Raw genomic sequence first — 20523 nt, 5'->3', positions numbered from 1 at the left:
TATATATTTGAATTAATTGATTTTAATCATAGTTATCTACAACTAGCATGCAACAGGCAATAACACTGATGGACCACACAAAAACAACTGGATAGCTAAGTGTGGATTGGCAGGAACATTTCTTCCAGGGATCTCATCTTATTCTCTAATGCTTTATGTCAAATAATCCAATAAAATTGTTTATAGTAAACACAGCATGGACAGACCTGAAGGGGAATCAGAGCACAGTGTAGAACACAAATCCCCTCTCTCCTTTATTCTGCTTCCTAAGACAACATTTTTATTATGAAACTGAATAACTTACATAAAAAAAAAATAAGATCATCTCTAAGCCTAGTCTTACCTACATATCAGCAAAACTACTTTTTGTTTGGTCTGCCCTTCAGGGTGTGTCTGATAAATACACATATACTGTATGTATACATTGATACATCAAATTTCCAATACTCTTGAAGATGGCAGATGTTAATGACTTTGTAAGGTTCACACAATCCCCATTATATAGTAAGTATAGAAAATGGTAGGGTAGACCTCTGTGTACCTCTCTTCTAATTTACTTGGTACAATAGAAAAAAAAAAATAATGCAGACAAAACAATGCATAGAAACTGAAAGCAAACCTAATATGAATAAAAATAGATTAGTATAGTATAGCATAAAATCATACATGTTGTTTTGAGAAAGATAAGAGAGCTACCTTCAAAATTTCCTGATGATTTTCAGAAGAATATAGTCTGCCATCTCTCACAATGTCTTCTACTAGCTGTTCATAGTCCTCTAAAACAACACAAAATATTCTGTTCATGTATACATTGCAGGTTTACAGGTAGGGCCAGATTACTCTCATGGGGTGCTATAGGCCTGTGCCTACAGATGCTGTAGAGATAGCCCACCAATTGTAACATCAGTGCGACTGGACATTTTGCATAAATCCCTTCAAATTACAGTTCTATACTGTAGCATAGTAAAGCCCTCTTAGAACAGAAGGTATTACCATGTTCCGTTGCATCACAAATCCCCAAAATAAGAGCCCCTTCCTGACCAACGACACCACAAAACAACTTATCCACGCCTTGGTTATATCCCGCCTCGATTACTGCAACTCCCTCCTCACTGGTCTACCGTTACACAGGCTACCCCCCCTTCAGTCTATTATGAATGCTGCTGCTAGACTCATCCACCTCACCAACCGATCAGCGACTGCTGCCCCTCTCTGCCAATCCCTCCACTGGCTTCCACTAACCCAACGTATAAAATTCAAAATACTAACCCCAACTTACAAAGACATCCACAACACTGCCCCTAGCTACATCACCGACCTCATCCACAGATATTGGCCAAATCGCCCACTCCGCTCCTCCCATCCTCTGGAACGCCCTACCACAGCATGTCCGGTCAGCCCCCACCCTGTCTGCCTTTAGACGATCTTTGAAAACTCACTTCTTCAAGGAAACCTACCCCAACTGCACCTAAGAACTGTACTTGAATCACCTCCGCCAGATCATCACCCGCAGCTATCACCTTTTGTATCACCTCCCCCTTCCTTTAGATTGTAAGCTCCATGAGCAGAGCCCTCATATTACTTCTGTACTGAAATGTATTGTAATTGTATTGTCTTATATTGTAAAGCGATGAGCAAACTGTTGGCTCTACATATATCCTGTATTATAATAATAATAAGAGAGATATGGCTTACAGTATTTCAAGATAGTTGGTCTAGTCATGCAAATCATTCCTTTTCACCCCATTGGCTAACTAGTATGCAAATGGGAGTAAAAAGATTGTTCGACATCACAGATGCATACTGTATGTGTGGTGTGTGGGCATTAAAGCAGTTATAGAGTCTTTTTTTTTCTTAAATAATAAACATGTTATACTTACCTGCTCTGTGCAATGATATTGCACAGAGCAACCCCGAACTTCCTTATGGGGAGTCCATCACCAGTGCTCTCTGCTCCTCCTCTTCTGCGTGTTCCACCATGGCAAGCCTCTTGCTATGAGGGCACACGTGCGGTTTTGCTCCAAAGCAGGGCCATGTGCGTCCATAGATACACACATTGCAGCTCATCCCTGCTACCCTCTCACACACAGTGCTGGTTTAGGAAAGGAGTATAAGGTGGGGGGGGGGGGGGTGAGAGGGTGATACAAATGCTGGGACATATTTTTACCTTAATTCAAGGATAGCATTAGGTGGTAAGTGTCTTAACTTCAACCACTTCAACTGCGGTCACTCATACTGTATGCTTAATGTGGTCTTTATATTTTCAGTTTGTACCATTTTTGTGTATGTTGCATTTCTTCCTTATTTGTGTACTTGTGCTATAAAATGGCAAAAGGATTGCAGACGATAACACATCCCCCTCCTCTCTTTGCATACCTCTAGCCACTGCTTGTTTCTTGAAAGTGCTAACAGCTTTGTTATAAACCTGCCATTTCTTTCCAAGCTTTTGTCAGATCGGCAATGGCAGGAGGAGAGGGTGAGGAAGGTCAGCCCTCATAATAAGGGTTAGAAAGCACCTAGCAACATGGGACAAAATATTATATGTACTTTGTCCCAAAGAGGATGGAACCATTTAGAAATTTGGATTTTACCACAACATTTGTAAAAATTTGTCATTATAACATAATCAAATCTGCAGCAATCATATGCTACCACATGTAAAAAATATCTATGCAGTCAGCATAGACTGGAAATTGTAGATCTGTTAAAACCTACCAAGAATAAAAAAAGAGTCCTCTATTGTTTTCCAGTAGGCGTCCCTCACCTTTTCCGTGCAAACAGGCATAAATTAGGAGAACTTACACTAGTACATTGTGGGGGAGATTTACTAAAAATGGTGCACTCAGAATCTGGTGCAGCTGTGCATGGTAGCCAATCAGCTTCTAACTTCAGCTTATTCATTTAAGCTTTGTCAATAAACCTGGAAGCTGATTGGTTTCTATGCAGAGCTAACACAGATTGTGCACCAAACAGTTTTAGTAGCTAATAGGCCTGGTAGCAGCAGCCAACCCTCAAGCAGTACAGGAGAGGATCACTTTGGTGGGAAACCAGATTAGCCCCCTACTAGGAGCCATATCCCCTGCTCAGGAAAAGTCTCCAGATTGCTGGGTGAAGAGGGTCTGGGGTGGTACAACTAGGAGATGCTGGATAGCACTCCAACAGGGACTGTGTCACAGAAGAGGAGTTTGTGAATAGTTCCAGGAAGTCTGTCCTTGGTTATCAGTTCCCTTGGGCATCCTATACCTCCCTTACCCTATTCCAGTTCAAATCCCCACAATCAACAACAAAACAAAAGCTCAAGGGCTGATTTCTGATTCTGATGCCAGTTCGTGTGAAGAATGCTGAATGCCTGGCTGTGCAGGACTAAAGGGGGACCCAGTTCATCAGCAACCCCTAAGGGGGTAGTGCTACATACATTTTAAGCAGTGTCTGTTCTTACCATCATATGTGACATAAGGCACTTGGAAACCACGGGCACTATTGACCTCATTACTTTTAAAGTGTACCCAAAGCTTGCGTGATCGTGCTGTGAAGGCAATAGGTCTCTCATAAGTCTGACAAGTCTCGTAGGTGGTGATGGATGAAGGTGAAGCTGTAAGGCAACAAACAAAACCAACACATGAAAATACAACATTTTAAATGTTGAATACCCTTGAATCCTGAATGCCCATTCCACGTTTGTACCGGCGATGATTCTGTTTTCAAACATTTTGTATTGCACAGCTAATAGACATAATCACTATTAAAGCATCAAATAGTTTTGGCTTATTTCAGCAGGAAATACTAATTAAAGGCAACTTGAGGGCTACAGTAAATAGACTGTTATTTAGGTAACAATAACCCTTCAAACAAATGTAAAAGATCAGGTTCAGCGAGCGCTTAGAATTGAAAAAGCAGCTAGAACACTAAAAAGGGAAACCATAAAACCTTCTATAAAACCATATAAAACATGTAGTGCTGCGCTAAAATATACGTGATCTTAATCATTAATACTTGTAACACACAATATAAATCACTATATAAAAAATTATTAAGTCATGTGGATATGGATAATGTCCATATAACCATATATCAGAAAGAATGGTAAATGTCCCACAATAGTGTAAATTATTTCAATATTAAATTTCAACAGGTGTATCAATAGGTGACTTCTCTTAATCCCAGTGATAACTGTAGTCCAGTGACGTGTGGGAAGAAATGATAAGATTGCACACTCACCAGAGGCGCAATATAAATGCTCATTTAAGTCAGATAAGCCCGAGGTCCCCTCAGTTCTGGGAAAGATGCAGCCTGGAATGGACAACCTCTTCTATAGCTTCTAGAGGTCCCCTTTAGGTCTGCGATGAGGGTCTGCAACAGGTGTCTCTCCTCTTAAGCCCTGGGATGGTCACCTTGGGTTCCTGGGGGATTAAGTGCTCGGTATGGAGCAAAAAATGGTGCCCATGGTGTAGTATTTCACATATATTATGTTTTATTAAGTAGTGTAAAAGATAAATGAACACACATTCAAATAGTACTCATGGGTCAGTAACAAGTAGTGGTATGAAGCAAAAATCTGCAAATAGGTAGCATGCAGCCTAAAAGCTGCTGGGTGCACTAACCAGCTGGTTATAAAGATGGCCACCGGACCTCCGTGATCTGGCGGCATGACGTCTTGGCGTGCGGGGCTCCTCCATAATGCATTTCGTAGCATTTACCGAGCACTTAATCCCCCAGGAACCCAAGGTGACCATTCCAGGGCCCAGAGGAGAGACACCTGTTGCAGACCCTCATCGCAGACCTAAAGGGGACCTCTAGAAGCTATAGAAGAGGTTGTCAATTCCAGGCTGCATCTTTCCCAGAACTGAGGGGACCTCGGGCTTATCTGACTTAAATGAGCATTTATATTGCGCCTCTGGTGAGTGTGCAATCTTATCATTTCTTCCCGTATGTCACCGGACTACAGTTATCACTGGGATTAAGAGAAGTCACCTATTGATACACCTGTTGAAATTTAATATTGGAATAATTTACACTATTGTGGGACATTTACCATTCTTTCTGATATATGGTTATATGGACATTATCCATATCCACATGACTTAATAATTCTTTATATAGTGATTTATATTGTGTGTTACAAGTATTAATGATTAAGATCACGTATATTTTAGCGCTGCCCTTCAAACAAATACTATCCTGCAAGGCAAAAAGGGCTTAGTATGTGGCCTGCTGTGCTCAAAGGCACGACACAGAATGTCAATGGGTTTTGTGGGCTTTACTGCTGGAAATGCCAGCTGTGAGGGGCAACTGAGTTCCAGCACTAAGCCCAAAACATGTATCAGTCAGCTCCTGGACTTCTACTCCTGCTAGAAAGCATGGTGCAGAGCACTAAAACTTCGGCACTGTGTTTGCAGAAGAAGTGATATTGCAGCGGTTCCTGTGAGTCCGGAGATTAGAGCAATGCATTATGATTATGCAGCTCTGTCCTATCATTATTGCTGTGATCTATTGCTTCCTAATTATAGCTATCAATAGATCATCTGAGCTAGGTAAAGTCATGGAGGAGCTAGATTAGGTCTCTATTGACCAGAACACCCAACAAAAGAAAAAACAATATTAATACAATGTAATACATTAGTTCATTTATTAAAGGAAAAATATTTTTGAAAATCCCTTCTCCCTATTAATCTCCAGGTCCCAAAAAATATGATGGATGTTCTCAATGATGTTTGCTTTTACTGGATAAGTATCAAACACGTGGGTAAATTAACAAAAGGTTATTCAGAATTTTTACAATTGCAAACCTGTGAAATTGTTGCCGGCATGCCATTTTTTTCTTCTTACCTGTTCAAACTTGATTGACCTTATGTTATTGCCATGAAGGTTTCAAAGAAACAGATTATTTTTTCTTGGGTGTGATCAATGTGATGTACTAATTATAGTAAATTTATAATAACTAAGCTATCATTAGGAGTCATCACCAAGTTGGCCACCACTAGCTTATAGTCTGATAGCTAAAAGGGTTAATGACAACTACTACGCTAATACCTCTCTATATTTTTCTACACAAGAAATGATTTCCATTTATTAGTATGCAGGCTCATGCATTTACCATTTTTGCGCATGACCAGTACATCTCCACACTCATCTTCAGAGGGCAGGAAAATCTCAGGTACCACTAGCAGAATTTTACGTTTGGGTGGCGGATTGATGTTCCATGTACATTCAACACTAGAGGGGTAGTTTCCTGGATAATTTGGTGACTCTAGAAAACCAGTGTAATCCCCCAGTTCCCCTCCACAATGCCGGTCTGCAAAAAAAAGGTAAGGTTGAAACAGTTTTATAATACAAACGCCTCTTAAGGAAATAGAGAAAAAAACACTGATTTTCCTCTCCCTACACCTGTCGCAAGCAATGTACTTTAACTGTCAAGATGTCAATTAATTGAGGTCATCTTAAAGAAGAATTCTGTACAAAATGTTTTATTCTTGGTTAAACAAGATAAAAGCTAAAAGTAAGTAACAATAGTTGTATTTAATATTTTGTTCTCAGTATAAAGCTGTTTACAATTTTTAAATTAGTCAGGATTTTTTCTGTAATGACCACAGTAAAAAGTAGAAATAAAGGCAAGCCTTTGTTTCCTTTTGGATAGCATAACAGAAAGGGTTCTAACCAAGATCTTTTTTTGCCATCTGTATCCCATTGGGGAGATTTCCCTTAATTTCCTCTCCGCTAACCAAAGCAGGAAGTGAGAGTAAATCCCTCCAATGTAAAGGGATGCCGTGTTGTTGGCAGAACTAGTATCTCTATTGAAGGTACACCCTGTATTACCCTTCTGGGGTAATTTGTGATTTTAACTTTTTTATTTTATTTTACTTTTAAATAGAGAGGGTGAATCTCCCTAATGGGGAGGGGGGACACAGTCAGCAATAAAAATCTGACAGGTGTTCTAATCCCTTTCTATTTTGTCTAAAATTTAAAATAAAAAAAAACATTTTTCTTTAGTTTTACTATAGCAGACCCTTGAAGCAGAGCTTGATCCAAAAATAACAAGATACAAGAAAAAATAACCAAACCAGCATCTCTTAACTTACTCTCCTGGTCATCCTAGATCCACTATCAGCCTGTGATTGAACAGTGAAAGGAGAAGCAGCACAGTGATGAGCTTATCTCTCTGTCACTCAGTAGTGCATGCAAGTTTCCTAAACTATCTCCTTACTTCTATTTGCAAATGTTACTTGTTCAAAATTGCACAAAGATGATACTACAAAATTTTCTTCCCAGTCTGCATGTCTCCCTCCATACAGGTCAATAGAAATGCAAAAGCAGCATTGAAGAGGATTGATGCAGCTTAAATGGTGGTCAAATGGAGTTCAGACAGAAGTTAACCAGGTAAAATACACTGTTTTATGAATTCTGAATAAATTCAGAAGCAACCTAAGCTGTTCTTAAATGTAATCAGATATCACCTGAATGGACAAAAGCCCAAAGCATGTCTATACAAACTTTAAGTTGCTGCTGGCTAGGCATTCATGTTTTTTTTACGTTTGTTGCCTATGCTGGATCCCCGTGTGTGTGTAGCTGAGCCAGAACTTCATACCTGGGTCTTATGAAAGTTTTCCTTTGTTGTTTATGCACTAAAGTAGAACTCTTAATGTCACATACTTCTTTCTTAGGCTTCGCTCGACCTGATGTTTGTTTTCTTTTTTCTTTTTTTTTGAACTGTTCATTTCCTTTTTATACATGCTGTGTCTTTGTTTTATTTATATGGTTCCAAATAAAAATATATTCAACCGTAAATTGCTGTTGGAATACCTGACAACTTTCTTAATATGGGCAATGTACGTTTATGTTTATCTATCATCATTTTGAAGTAAGAATACTCAGATAACTTTAGATGTATCTGTTAATTACTTATCTTTAGCGTAAAGGGAAAAAAAAGAATGAAAACAAAAAAATACTATGCTTTTTATTGATTTTTGGGTGCCTAATTTTTTACTAATAAACAGAAATATAATAAACTGTATGTGTATCGGGCAGCTTGAATTTGTATCACTCACAAGTTTCAAAATATATTATTTGACTATATTTTTTACAGATATTCGTTAAACCCAATTTCAAATCAATCGCCCTATTTGAGGAGATTTATTTGTAAACCACCTGACTGCAGCTTGGGTGCTACTCATCTGACTGTTGTGCTGACTATACATTTTACAATAGCAAATTCGGAAGCTTTCCACCAGCTCAGGATAAAAATTGACTCAAAGGAATTGAATGGTCTGCAGAAATCTGTAAAAATACTGTTTCAATTTTTTTTTTTAATGATCAAGCAACTGAGATTGGAGAAACAATTGACTGATCATGTAGATGCTCAAAAGTAAGAAATAGTCAAAACAGTGGCTGGCAGATTGCTGCTGACTGTTCAGTGCCTTGCAAGTGTCTGGTCAGCATCAGTGTTTAAGCTGTCCAATAGTACACATGTTAGCAATGTTAATATACTGTATATTATCATTACTAAAATGTTGGGAATAAACCACAAATTCCAAAAAAGGCAATGCTATTGTTAGGGATTTCAAGTAATTTTGGCCAGCATATTTTGACTTAGAAAACTTGTATTGCACCTAATATCTACTGTATTTTTGACTCTCTGTGATCTTGTCAGCTGAGTCATTTACTTTTACTTGCGTTTCCATTCCCTCCCCTATCATCTTCCTTTTATTCCACCCCCATGACCTTCTTGCTGTCCCGCTATGTCCCCTCACTCTTGCACTGGGCGGCACTGGTGGAGCCATCGAAGTCCGTGCTGGAGTTTCCAGGACATGCAATACAGAAGTTCTGTCGGAATTCAGGCTGATAAAAGCCAATCGTACAGCGAATACAGCGATGTAGAGTGGTGTTATAGTAATGGCCTGGTGAGCACTGGACTGTAGGAGAGAAAACAAAAGTAGAGTAAAGATTAAACACAGATAATCATTACTTCAATAAGTCTTAAATGTGGAGGATTAGAAGAATACATATCTTGGAATATATACAGTACAGAATATGTGTTGTAAAAGGGTGACAGAAACTCAGAAGTTACTTTAGGAGAAATAAGCATCACTTTGTGTCACCCAGTTTATGGCAGAAGGGTTGCTGTGGTCTACTGAAGAGGTCCTGAAAGTTTTAAGAATATTAGTGCTAGGTTATGAAATTCCCTACAAGAGCTTCATTAGAAGGATTTGTGGCAGAAAGTACTTTATGACACAAGCAGCCTATATTTCGCTTTGATGTTGGGAGCAACTGGAATAAAAGAAGCACAGACTAGTAGCCAGCACTGAAAAAGGTGGAGGCAGTACTAAGGACCTAACAATAGTGTATTTGGATGCAGGTTAATGGGCATTGCCTATAGTTGACCTGCTGCAATGGACCAAGCCCTGGTTGGTTTCATTCAAGTTAGAGTTGAAAAAAAGATTAAAACGGATTGCATTTGAATGTATTGCAGAAGGTACCTTACCCTTAGTTTCACAGTCTTGGAAAGATATAGCTCCTTCATGTCTAGTGCTCAGTCCCCCTCCACAAAATAAGCATTGCGTCCGCCCAGCTTCTGCTTGGTACATACCACGTGGGCACAATTGACAAGGTCTATAGCCATCTGTAGAGAAGTGCCCTGAAAGGCACTGACCTGCACAAAAATATAATAATAATTTTTAAATTAACAAAATAATAAACCCCTATGTCAGATAATTTACTAGTCTAGCAGTTTAGTGTTCACTCTATGATCATACCAGTACAAGCTGTAATATTAATGGCTCCTGGTGGTCCACTGGCTTCTGCCCCTGGGCATAGGTCACACAACAGTTGCCCTTCTTTTTCCTGGAAAGTCCCATGCGGACATGCTTGACACTGATCCAGTTGACCATTGTAATATGTGCCAGGAGGGCAGCTAGCTGAGAGACAGGGAGAGGGGTAAGAAGAAAACTGGAAGTGTCACTTATTCTAGGAAATAAGCATACTAATTGAAATGCTCAAATGCCTTAGTGGCAAGCTAAATATTTTCTGAAATGTAAAAAAGAAAACAAATAAAAGCTGAACTTCAGGTATATACTGTAGAAAAATACTATTTGCTATTTAGGAATTCATTGGTAAATTATATTTAATTATACTTACAACTAACATAAGTTAGTCAATCTGTCTTGATATCAGCCTCTTATAATACCCTTGCACAGTACCACTCTACCTGGGTGAAAATGGGCAGCACCTTTATCCAGATCTATTTCTTTGCACAGCGCTGTTAAAGAACGTGCTTTAATGAGGTGGGGACAAAGAGACAACCTAATCAGTGAACTGCTGCTCCTTCATTGAGCAGTCAGTGGTTGGAGTGTGATTTGGACCAAACTGTACTGTTTAATTGCCATATACTCTGCATCAGGGCTGGTGCTTCCACTAGGCAAACTAAGAGGCCCAGCACAGGCCGGCACTCTCTGTGTGGGACACTGCCAGGTCATGAATGATCCTCAAGCTGAGGGGAGGGGCGGCAGAGAGGAGGAGAGTACAGAGAAGGACAGAGAAAGATGCCTGGTGTCTGGGGCCAGTGTAGCAGCTGAGCTGCTGTTCCTTCCAGTGTTCCTCTCAGACCCAGTCCCTTACTGCAAGCCGGCTGGCGGCTGCTTATCACTGTGGAATTCCAGACCTTCTCTTCCCATTCATCAGTGGAGGTAGAGCTACACCTGCGGAGGAAGGTAATGTCTGACTGGTGTCTGTGTGAGTGTGACCCAACCATATGTGTATGGGCTGGGCTGCCTGGTGTCACAGGTTTTAACCTCCCCCATTGCCTATGGAATTCAAGCCTGGGATCTGTCAGAGTTTGGATCCATCATCCTCCACTCACTGCAACTGTGACTCTGCCACTGCTAGCCACAGATGCAGTCCATATGTGTCACTGTTTTTGCTTATAATATTGGTGCTGGTGGCATCTTATGGAACTTATTTTGGCAAATTAAAAGAAATTTAGCAGTTTCATGTTTTGTTGATTTAATATTTTCTACTGTTTTTAAAAATTTATATTTTTGGGGGGGGGGGGCACAAGTGGCCAGTCTTCCCTAGGGTGTAAAATAGTCTAGCACAGGCCCTGCTCTGCATATAGGTCCCTTACGTGGCCCTGGTGTCTTTCAGGAGGAGGGATAGATTACAAGGTCATTCACTTTTATGTATTTCAATGTTATGTTAGGCAGTTTCCCTGGAATCCAGATTCAAGGACTTGAATGAACATTTAGAGAACATTTAGAGACTGATACATTCAGGCTCCACCTGCTTTACACTCAATTTGAGCATGCTGAGAATAGCTTCCCTATGCTTCCTCTGCACAAATTCAATTGAAGTGCAAATTTCAGTAATAGAGATGAGCGAATTATTCAAAAATTCGATTCGACTGATTCGGCGAATTCGTGAAAAAATTTCGATTCGAGTCGAATATATTCGCTGCGAATTTAACTTATAAAAGGGTGTTTCTAGGCTTCAGAGAGCCTTTATATTAGTGCAGAACACTGTACCTTGAATTTAAATGCCCTTGGAGTCTGCTGGGGAAGAGAAATAATACTGACAGTCAGTATGACATGCAGATGAGTGCCGTCGATCTTAGAATCACCGCACACTTCACTCATTTGGGCAGTCACGGGGCCAAAACCAGAGTGTAGAGCCACAGTGTGGCGGTGGAGGCAGCAGCAATGGGAGGCCATACAGCACCCTATGACAAAAATGGAAACCACCAGCAGTGTGAGGAGACCTGAAAGTGGCACATGGCAGAGTGTGGCGATGGAGACAGCAGCAATGGGAGGCCGTACAGGGACCCATGACACACTCTGGACCTGGCAGCAGCATGAGGAGGCGGTACAGGGGCCCATGACAGATTACGGGCCTGGCAGCAGCATGAGGAGTTGGTACGGGGGCCTATGGCAGATTACGGGCCTGGCAGCAGCAATGGGAGGCCGTACAGGGACCCATGACACACTCTGGACCTGGCAGCAGCATGAGGAGGCGGTACAGGGGCCCATGACAGATTACGGGCCTGGCAGCAGCATGAGGAGTCGGTACGGGGGCCCATGACACACTCTGGACCTGGCAGCAGCATGAGGATGCGGTACAGGGGCGCATGACAGATTACGAGCCTGGCAGCAGCAACTTGGACAGGAGGACGTTCAGCTTCTGCACCGTCGGGTGCGTGCTCGCAAACTGTTGTCTCTTGGAAACGGATTCCAAGAAAGACTGCTGACGGAATCCGTGAAGAGGTGTAGCAGGAGAAGGAGCATCTGAACGAGCGGAATATGCCAACAAGCGACAACAGGGGCCCATGACAGATTACGGGCCTGGCAGCAGCATGAGGAGTCGGTACGGGGGCCCATGGCAGATTACGGGCCTGGCAGCAGCAATGGGAGGCCCGTAATCTGCCAGCACCCTATGACAAAAAATGGAACCCACCAGCAGTGTGAGGAGACCTGAAAGTGGCACATGGCAGAGTGTGGCGATGGAGACAGCAGCAATGGGAGGCCGTACAGGGACCCATGAGAGACTGTGGACCTGGCAGCAGCATGAGGAGGCGGTACAGGGGCCCATGGCAGATTAGGGGCTTGGCAGCAGCTATGGGAGGCCCGTAATCTGCCAGCACCCTATGACAAAAAATGGAACCCACCAGCAGTGTGAGGAGACCTGAAAGTGGCACATGGCAGAGTGTGGCGATGGAGACAGCAGCAATGGGAGGCCGTACAGGGACCCATGAGAGACTGTGGACCTGGCAGCAGCATGAGGAGGCGGTACAGGGGCCCATGGCAGATTAGGGGCCTGGCAGCAGCTATGGGAGGCCCGTAATCTGCCAGCACCCTATGACAAAAAATGGAACCCACCAGCAGTGTGAGGAGACCTGAAAGTGGCACATGGCAGAGTGTGGCGATGGAGACAGCAGCAATGGGAGGCCGTACAGGGACCCATGAGAGACTCTGGTCTTGGCAGCAGCATGAGAAGGCGGTACTGGGGCCCATGGCAGATTACGGGCCTGGCAGCAGCAATGGGAGGCCCGTAATCTGCCAGCACCCTATGACAAAAAATGGAACACACCAGCAGTATGAGGAGACCTGAAAGTGGCACATGGCAGAGTGTGGCGATGGAGACTGCAGCAATGGGAGGCCGTACAGGGACCCATGACACACTCTGGACCTGGCAGCAGCATGAGGAGGCGGTACAGGGGCCCATGGCAGATTACGGGCCTGGCAGCAGCAATGGGAGGCCCGTAATCTGCCAGCACCCTATGACAAAAAATGGAACACACCAGCAGTGTGAGGAGACCTGAAAGTGGCACATGTTTGGGGCATGATTCATGGCGGATTTAGTCAGTTGTGTCAGGAACTGTTGGTTTGAAATCCAGACTAATCCACGCCTGATTCATTTTCACAAACGTGAGTCTCTCCACACTTTGGGTGGACAGTCGCGTCCTCCGCGGAGTTACAATACCTCCTGCCGCACTAAACACGCGCTCCGATGCCACGCTACTGGCCGGGCATGACAGCCTTTCAAGGGCAAATTCAGCTAGTTGGGGCCAAAGGTCAAGTTTCGTTGCCCAGTAGTCAAGGGGATTGTCTACCTCAGTTGGCAGGGTGCTGTCCAAGTAGGCCTAAGCCAGTTGTTTGAGGTCCTGCTCCAGGTCCACCTGATGCTGCTGCTGCTGCGGCTGGTTAGTAGTTTCCTCACTGCGCTGGTGAAGAAAGCTACTCATCATCGACTGCAGACTGAGGCAGCCGCTGCTGGTGGAGCTGCCACTGCTCCTACCACCCCACCCCTCCCCTGCTGCCATGGCAGCGGAACACGAGCGCACAGGGCCCACAGTGTCTGAGGATGGACGTTGGCGCAGAAAGGCAGAGACCAGCTGACTACATAGGAGGTTTTTATAGTACGTTATTTTGGCCTCCCTCTCAGCAGGTGTGAAAAAGGCCCCAATTTTTGAACGGTAGCGAGGGTCCAACAATGTGGACAGCCAAAAGTCATCCCTCTGTCTGATGGTTATTATTCGGCTGTCGCTACACAAGCAAGCGAGCATGCTATGGGCCATTTGTGCCAAGGAATGCGAGGGACTCCCTGCCTCCATCTCCACAGCATACTGCCACGGTGCGTCTGGGTCCTCTGTCTCCTCCTCCTCCTCCTCTACCAGATGCTCCTGCTCCTCTACTCCTGTCCGCTGAGTGGAAAAACCACCCATTTCACTCAATAATTCCTGAGCACCAATGTCCTCCTCTACCTCCTCCTCTTCTTCCTGTCCTGCCCCCACAGGGGTCATGTGGCGTTGAGATCTGTGCGCCACGTCTACCGCACCCTGACCAGCCATTGTTAACAGCATTTGTTCCAGGACGTGCAACAGAGGAATGACGTCGTTCATCCCATAGTCCTGCCGACTCACGAATAGCGTGGCCTCCTCAAAGGGCCTGAGCAAGCGCAGGTGTCACGCATGAGCTGCCAATGGCTGACATCTAAGTTACACAGGGAGTACCTTTATCCGCTTGTAACATCAGGAAATCTGTGATGGCCTTTCGCTGTTCGTAAAGGCGGTCTAACATATGTAGGGTTGAATTCCACCTTGTTGCAACGTCACAGCATGAGGAGTCGGTACGGGGGCCCATGGCAGATTACGGGCCTGGCAGCAGCAATGGGAGGCCCGTAATCTGCCAGCACCCTATGACAAAAAATGTAACACACCAGCAGTGTGAGGAGATCTGAAAGTGGCACATGGCATGAGACACTGTGGACCTGGCAGCAGCATGAGGAGGCGGTACAGGGGCCCATGGCAGATTAGGGGCCTGGCAGCAGCTATGGGAGGCCCGTAATCTGCCAGCACCCTATGACAAAAAATGGAACACACCAGCATTGTGAGGAGACCTGAAAGTGGCACATGGCATGAGACACTGTGGACCTGGCAGCAGCATGAGGAGGCGGTACAGGGGCCCATGGCAGATTAGGGGCCTGGCAGCAGCTATGGGAGGCCCGTAATCTGCCAGCACCCTATGACAAAAAATGGAACACACCAGCAGTGTGAGGAGACCTGAAAGTGGCACATGGCATGAGACACTGTGGACCTGGCAGCAGCATGAGGAGGCGGTACAGGGGCCCATGGCAGATTAGGGGCCTGGCAGCAGCTATGGGAGGCCCGTAATCTGCCAGCACCCTATGACAAAATGGAACCCTGGGCTGGGGCAGGCAGAACCGCCTTATCTTTATCACGGTTTTCCCAGGCCACCAAATGGCGACGCTGCATATGCTGCCGCAACGCTGTAGTCCCAACATGGGCCCCCTGGCCACGCTTGACTTTCTGGCCACATAGTCGACATACGGCTACGTTTACTTCCTCGGGCGGCTTGACCAAAAATTGCCACACCGCCGAGTAGGAAACTTTGCCCCCGATACTCCTCACTGGCTGACTGCTGCTTCCTCCGTGCACACCGGCACCACTACTGGCCGTGGTGGTAGGCTGCAGTGGAGCTGGTGCTGTACTCCGTGGCCGTTTGCCTCCACTGACACTGCTGCGACCCTGCTGCCTCCTGGGCAAACCACCGACTGTTTTGCTCGCTGCCAACCTCTTCTCCTGATGATGCGGAAGCAATAGCCTGATGACGACGAGGCTGCCAAGTGCGATCAGCCTCATCATCATCAATTAGGGTCTCCGCCTCACTACTAGCCCCCTCGGCTGCGTGTGGGTCAGGAGACAGACCTGTCTCTAGACCGGCTACCGAGCCACTCTCCTCGCCACTACTTCTTCGCCTGGCTGCTGAAGAGGCGGATGTCTCCCCCCGTTCCTGACCGCCCTCTGTTAGCTCTTCCTCACTGTACAGTGGGGCTGAGCCCACAGCATACGATACTTCGCTTGGTGAGGGAACACCAAAGGACAGGGGCAGGTCGAGGACACGTGATTTCAGTGGGCTTGCTCCCGGGCCATGCCAACTAACGGTTGTGTCTGACGTACCCACCGACCGTTGGCTGTAGGTGTCAGAGGTGACCTGGGAAGAGGAAGACGACCGAGCCAACCAATCGATGACGGCAGGGTTGTCGGTGGAGACACGACCGCTGGATGACACCGGGAGCACTGGCCTCTGGCTGCGACTAGTGCTGCCTCGACCCCTTCCTCTGCTGCCACGTCTGCTCGCTCCTAAAACATTGCCTCCTCTGCCACTCCTATGCATGTTGTCTGACATACTCTTTAATTAAACGATTCTGTGTCCCTGAGTAACAATTCTGTGTCTGTCCCTGAGTAACAATTCTGTGTCTGTCCCTGAGTAACAATTCTGTGTCCCTCAGTAACAATTCTGTGTCCCTCAGTAACAATTCGGTGTCCCTCAGTAACAATTCGGTGTCCCTCAGTAACAATTCGGTGTCCCTCAGTAACAATTCGGTGTCCCTCAGTAACAATTCGGTGTCTGTCCCTGAGTAACAATTCTGTGTCTGTCCCTGAGTAACAATTCTGTGTCTGTCGCTGAGCAACAATTCTGTGTCCCTCAGTAACAATTCTGTGTCCCTCAGTAACAATTCTGTGTCCCTCAGTAACAATTCTGTGTCTGTCCCTGAGTAACAATTCTGTGTCTGTCCCTGAGTAACAATTCTGTGTCCCTCAGTAAGAATTCTGTGTCCCTCAGTAACAATTCTGTGTCCCTGAGTAACAATTCTGTGTCCCTGAGTAACAATTCTGTGTCCCTCAGTAACAATTCTGTGTCCCTCAGTAACAATTCTGTGTCTGTCCCTGAGTAACAATTCTGTATCTGTCCCTGAGTAACAATTCTGTGTCCCTAAGTAACCTTTCTGTGGCCCTAAGTAACGGTTCGGTGGCCCTCAGTAACAAATCTGTGTCCCTCAGTAACAATTCTGTGTCCCTCAGTAACAATTCTGTGTCCCTCAGTAACAATTCTGTGTCCCTCAGTAACAATTCTGTGTCCCTCAGTAACAATTCTGTGTCCCTCAGTAACAATTCTGTGTCCCTCAGTAACAATTCTGTGTCCCTCAGTAACAATTCTGTGTCCCTCTGTAACAATTCTGTGTCCCTGAGTAACAATTCTGTGTCCCTGAGTAACAATTCTGTGTCCCTCAGTAACAATTCTGTGTCCCTCAGTAACAATTCTGTGTCCCTCAGTAACAATTCTGTGTCCCTCAGTAACAATTCTGTGTCCCTGAGTAACAATTCTGTGTCTGTCCCTGAGTAACAATTCTGTGTCCCTCAGTAAGAATTCTGTGTCCCTCAGTAACAATTCTGTGTCCCTGAGTAACAATTCTGTGTCCCTGAGTAACAATTCTGTGTCCCTCAGTAACAATTCTGTGTCCCTCAGTAACAATTCTGTGTCTGTCCCTGAGTAACAATTCTGTATCTGTCCCTGAGTAACAATTCTGTGTCCCTAAGTAACCTTTCTGTGGCCCTAAGTAACGGTTCGGTGGCCCTCAGTAACAAATCTGTGTCCCTCAGTAACAATTCTGTGTCCCTCAGTAACAATTCTGTGTCCCTCAGTAACAATTCTGTGTCCCTCAGTAACAATTCTGTGTCCCTCAGTAACAATTCTGTGTCCCTCAGTAACAATTCTGTGTCCCTCAGTAACAATTCTGTGTCCCTCTGTAACAATTCTGTGTCCCTGAGTAACAATTCTGTGTCCCTCAGTAACAATTCTGTGTCCCTCAGTAACAATTCTGTGTCCCTCAGTAACAATTCTGTGTCCCTCAGTAACAATTCTGTGTCTATCCCTGAGTAACAATTCTGTGTCTGTCCCTGAGTAACAATTCTGTGTCCCTAAGTAACGTTTCTGTGGCCCTAAGTAACGGTTCTGTGGCCCTCAGTAACAAATCTGTGTCCCCCAGTAACAATTCTGTGTCCCTGAGTAACAATTCTGTGTCCCTCAGTAACAATTCTGTGTCTGTCCCTGAGTAACAATTCTGTGTCCCTAAGTAACGTTTCTGTGGCCCTAAGTAACAGTTCTGTGGCCCTCAGTAACAATTCTGTGTCCCTCAGTAACAATTCTGTGTCCCTCAGTAACAATTCTGTGTCTGTCCCTCAGTAACAATTCTGTGTCTGTCCCTCAGTAACAATTCTGTATCTGTCCCTGAGTAACAATTCTGTGTCCCTAAGTAACGTTTCTGTGGCCCTAAGTAACAAATCTGTGTCCCTCAGTAACAATTCTGTGTCCCTCAGTAACAATTCTGTGTCCCTCAGTAACAATTCTGTGTCCCTCAGTAACAATTCTGTGTCCCTCAGTAACAATTCTGTGTCCCTCAGTAACAATTCTGTGTCTGTCCCTCAGTAACAATTCTGTGTCTGTCCCTGAGTAACAATTCTGTCTGTCCCTGAGTAACAATTCTGTGTCCCTCAGTAACAATTCTGTGTCCCTCTGTAACAATTCTGTGTCCCTGAGTAACAATTCTGTGTCCCTCAGTAACAATTCTGTGTCCCTCAGTAACAATTCTGTGTCTCTCAGTAACAATTCTGTGTCCCTCAGTAACAATTCTGTGTCCCTCTGTAACAATTCTGTGTCTATCCCTGAGTAACAATTCTGTGTCTGTCCCTGAGTAACAATTCTGTGTCCCTAAGTAACGTTTCTGTGGCCCTAAGTAACGGTTCTGTGGCCCTAAGTAACGGTTCTGTGGCCCTAAGTAACGGTTCTGTGGCCCTAAGTAACGGTTCTGTGGCCCTCAGTAACAAATCTGTGTCCCCCAGTAACAATTCTGTGTCCCTGAGTAACAATTCTGTGTCCCTCAGTAACAATTCTGTGTCTGTCCCTGAGTAACAATACTGTGTGCCTAAGTAACGTTTCTGTGGCCCTAAGTAACAGTTCTGTGGCCCTCAGTAACAATTCTGTGTCCCTCAGTAACAATTCTGTGTCTGTCCCTAAGTAACAATTCTGTGTCTGTCCCTGAGTAACAATTCTGTGTCCCTAAGTAACGTTTCTGTGGCCCTAAGTAACAGTTCTGTGGCCCTCAGTAACAATTCTGTGTCCCTCAGTAACAATTCTGTGTCCCTCAGTAACAATTCTTAGGGCCCTAAGTAACGTTTCTGTGGCCCTAAGTAACGTTTCTGTGGCCCTAAGTAACGTTTCTGTGGCCCTAAGTAACGTTTCTGTGGCCCTAAGTAACGTTTCTGCGGCCCTAAGTAACGTTTCTGCGGCCCTCAGTAACAATTCTGTGTCCCTCAGTAACAATTCTGTGTCTGTCCCTGAGTAACAATTCTGTGTCCCTAAGTAACGTTTCTGTGGCCCTAAGTAACAGTTCTGTGGCCCTCAGTAACAATTATTTGTCCCTCAGTAACAATTCTGTGTCTGTCCCTGAGTAACAATTCTGTGTCCCTAAGTAACGTTTGTGTGGCCCTAAGTAACGGTTCTGTGGCCCTCAGTAACAAATCTGTGTCCCTCAGTAACAATTCTGTGTCCCTGAGTAACAATTCTGTGTCCCTCAGTAACAATTCTGTGTCTGTCCCTGAGTAACAATTCTGTGTCCCTAAGTAACAGTTCTGTGGCCCTCAGTAACAATTCTGTGTCCCTCAGTAACAATTCTGTGTCTGTCCCTAAGTAACAATTCTGTATCTGTCCCTGAGTAACAATTCTGTGTCCCTAAGTAACGTTTGTGTGGCCCTAAGTAACAGTTCTGTGGCCCTCAGTAACAATTCTGTGTCCCTCAGTAACAATTCTGTGTCCCTCAGTAACAATTCTGTGTCTGTCCCTAAGTAACAATTCTGTGGCCCTAAGTAACGTTTCTGTGGCCCTAAGTAACGATTCTGTGGCCCTAAGTAACGATTCTGTGGCCCTAAGTAACGATTCTGTGGCCCTAAGTAACGTTTCTGTAGCCCTAAGTAACGTTTCTGTGGCCCTAAGTAACGTTTCTGTGGCTCTAAGTAACAGTTCTGTGGCCCTAAGTAACAGTTCTGCGGCCCTCAGTAACAATTCTGTGTCCCTCAGTAACAATTCTGTGTCTGTCCCTGAGTAACAATTCTGTGTCCCTAAGTAACGTTTCTGTGGCCCTAAGTAACAGTTCTGTGGCCCTCAGTAACAATTATTTGTCCCTCAGTAACAATTCTGTGTCTGTCCCTGAGTAACAATTCTGTGTCCCTAAGTAACGTTTGTGTGGCCCTAGGTAACGGTTCTGTGGCCCTCAGTAACAAATCTGTGTCCCTCAGTAACAATTCTGTGTCCCTGAGTAACAATTCTGTGTCCCTCAGTAACAATTCTGTGTCTGTCCCTGAGTAACAATTCTGTGTCCCTAAGTAACAGTTCTGTGGCCCTCAGTAACAATTCTGTGTCCCTCAGTAACAATTCTGTGTCTGTCCCTAAGTAACAATTCTGTATCTGTCCCTGAGTAACAATTCTGTGTCCCTAAGTAACGTTTGTGTGGCCCTAAGTAACAGTTCTGTGGCCCTCAGTAACAATTCTGTGTCCCTCAGTAACAATTCTGTGTCCCTCAGTAACAATTCTGTGTCTGTCCCTAAGTAACAATTCTGTGGCCCTAAGTAACGTTTCTGTGGCCCTAAGTAACGATTCTGTGGCCCTAAGTAACGATTCTGTGGCC

General features: G+C 44.7%; 1 protein-coding gene across 3 annotated transcripts in view; it reads right to left on the bottom strand.

Annotated features, from left to right (window-relative positions):
- Nucleotides 1-20523, bottom strand: part of LOC149454199 (signal peptide, CUB and EGF-like domain-containing protein 3) — a 171534-nt gene that overhangs the window by 3440 nt on the left and 147571 nt on the right. For all 3 annotated transcript variants that reach the window (XM_089687687.1, XM_089687688.1, XM_089687689.1), the window contains 6 exons: nt 9747-9908; nt 9476-9643; nt 8745-8906; nt 6095-6292; nt 3440-3592; nt 697-776 (listed from right to left, as the gene is read on the bottom strand). In XM_089687687.1, coding sequence (XP_089543813.1) covers nt 697-776; nt 3440-3592; nt 6095-6292; nt 8745-8906; nt 9476-9643; nt 9747-9908 — 923 coding nt within the window. The remainder of the gene's footprint in view (nt 1-696; nt 777-3439; nt 3593-6094; nt 6293-8744; nt 8907-9475; nt 9644-9746; nt 9909-20523) is intronic.

This window comes from Staurois parvus, unplaced genomic scaffold (genome assembly GCF_062004578.1).
Source record: "Staurois parvus isolate SC_StPar_1 unplaced genomic scaffold, SC_StPar_1.0 ptg000435l, whole genome shotgun sequence".
In the NCBI taxonomy this organism is placed as follows: Eukaryota; Metazoa; Chordata; class Amphibia; order Anura; family Ranidae; genus Staurois; species Staurois parvus.
Note: the sequence above shows the minus strand (reverse complement) of the source record. Positions and strands in the feature narration are given on the sequence as shown.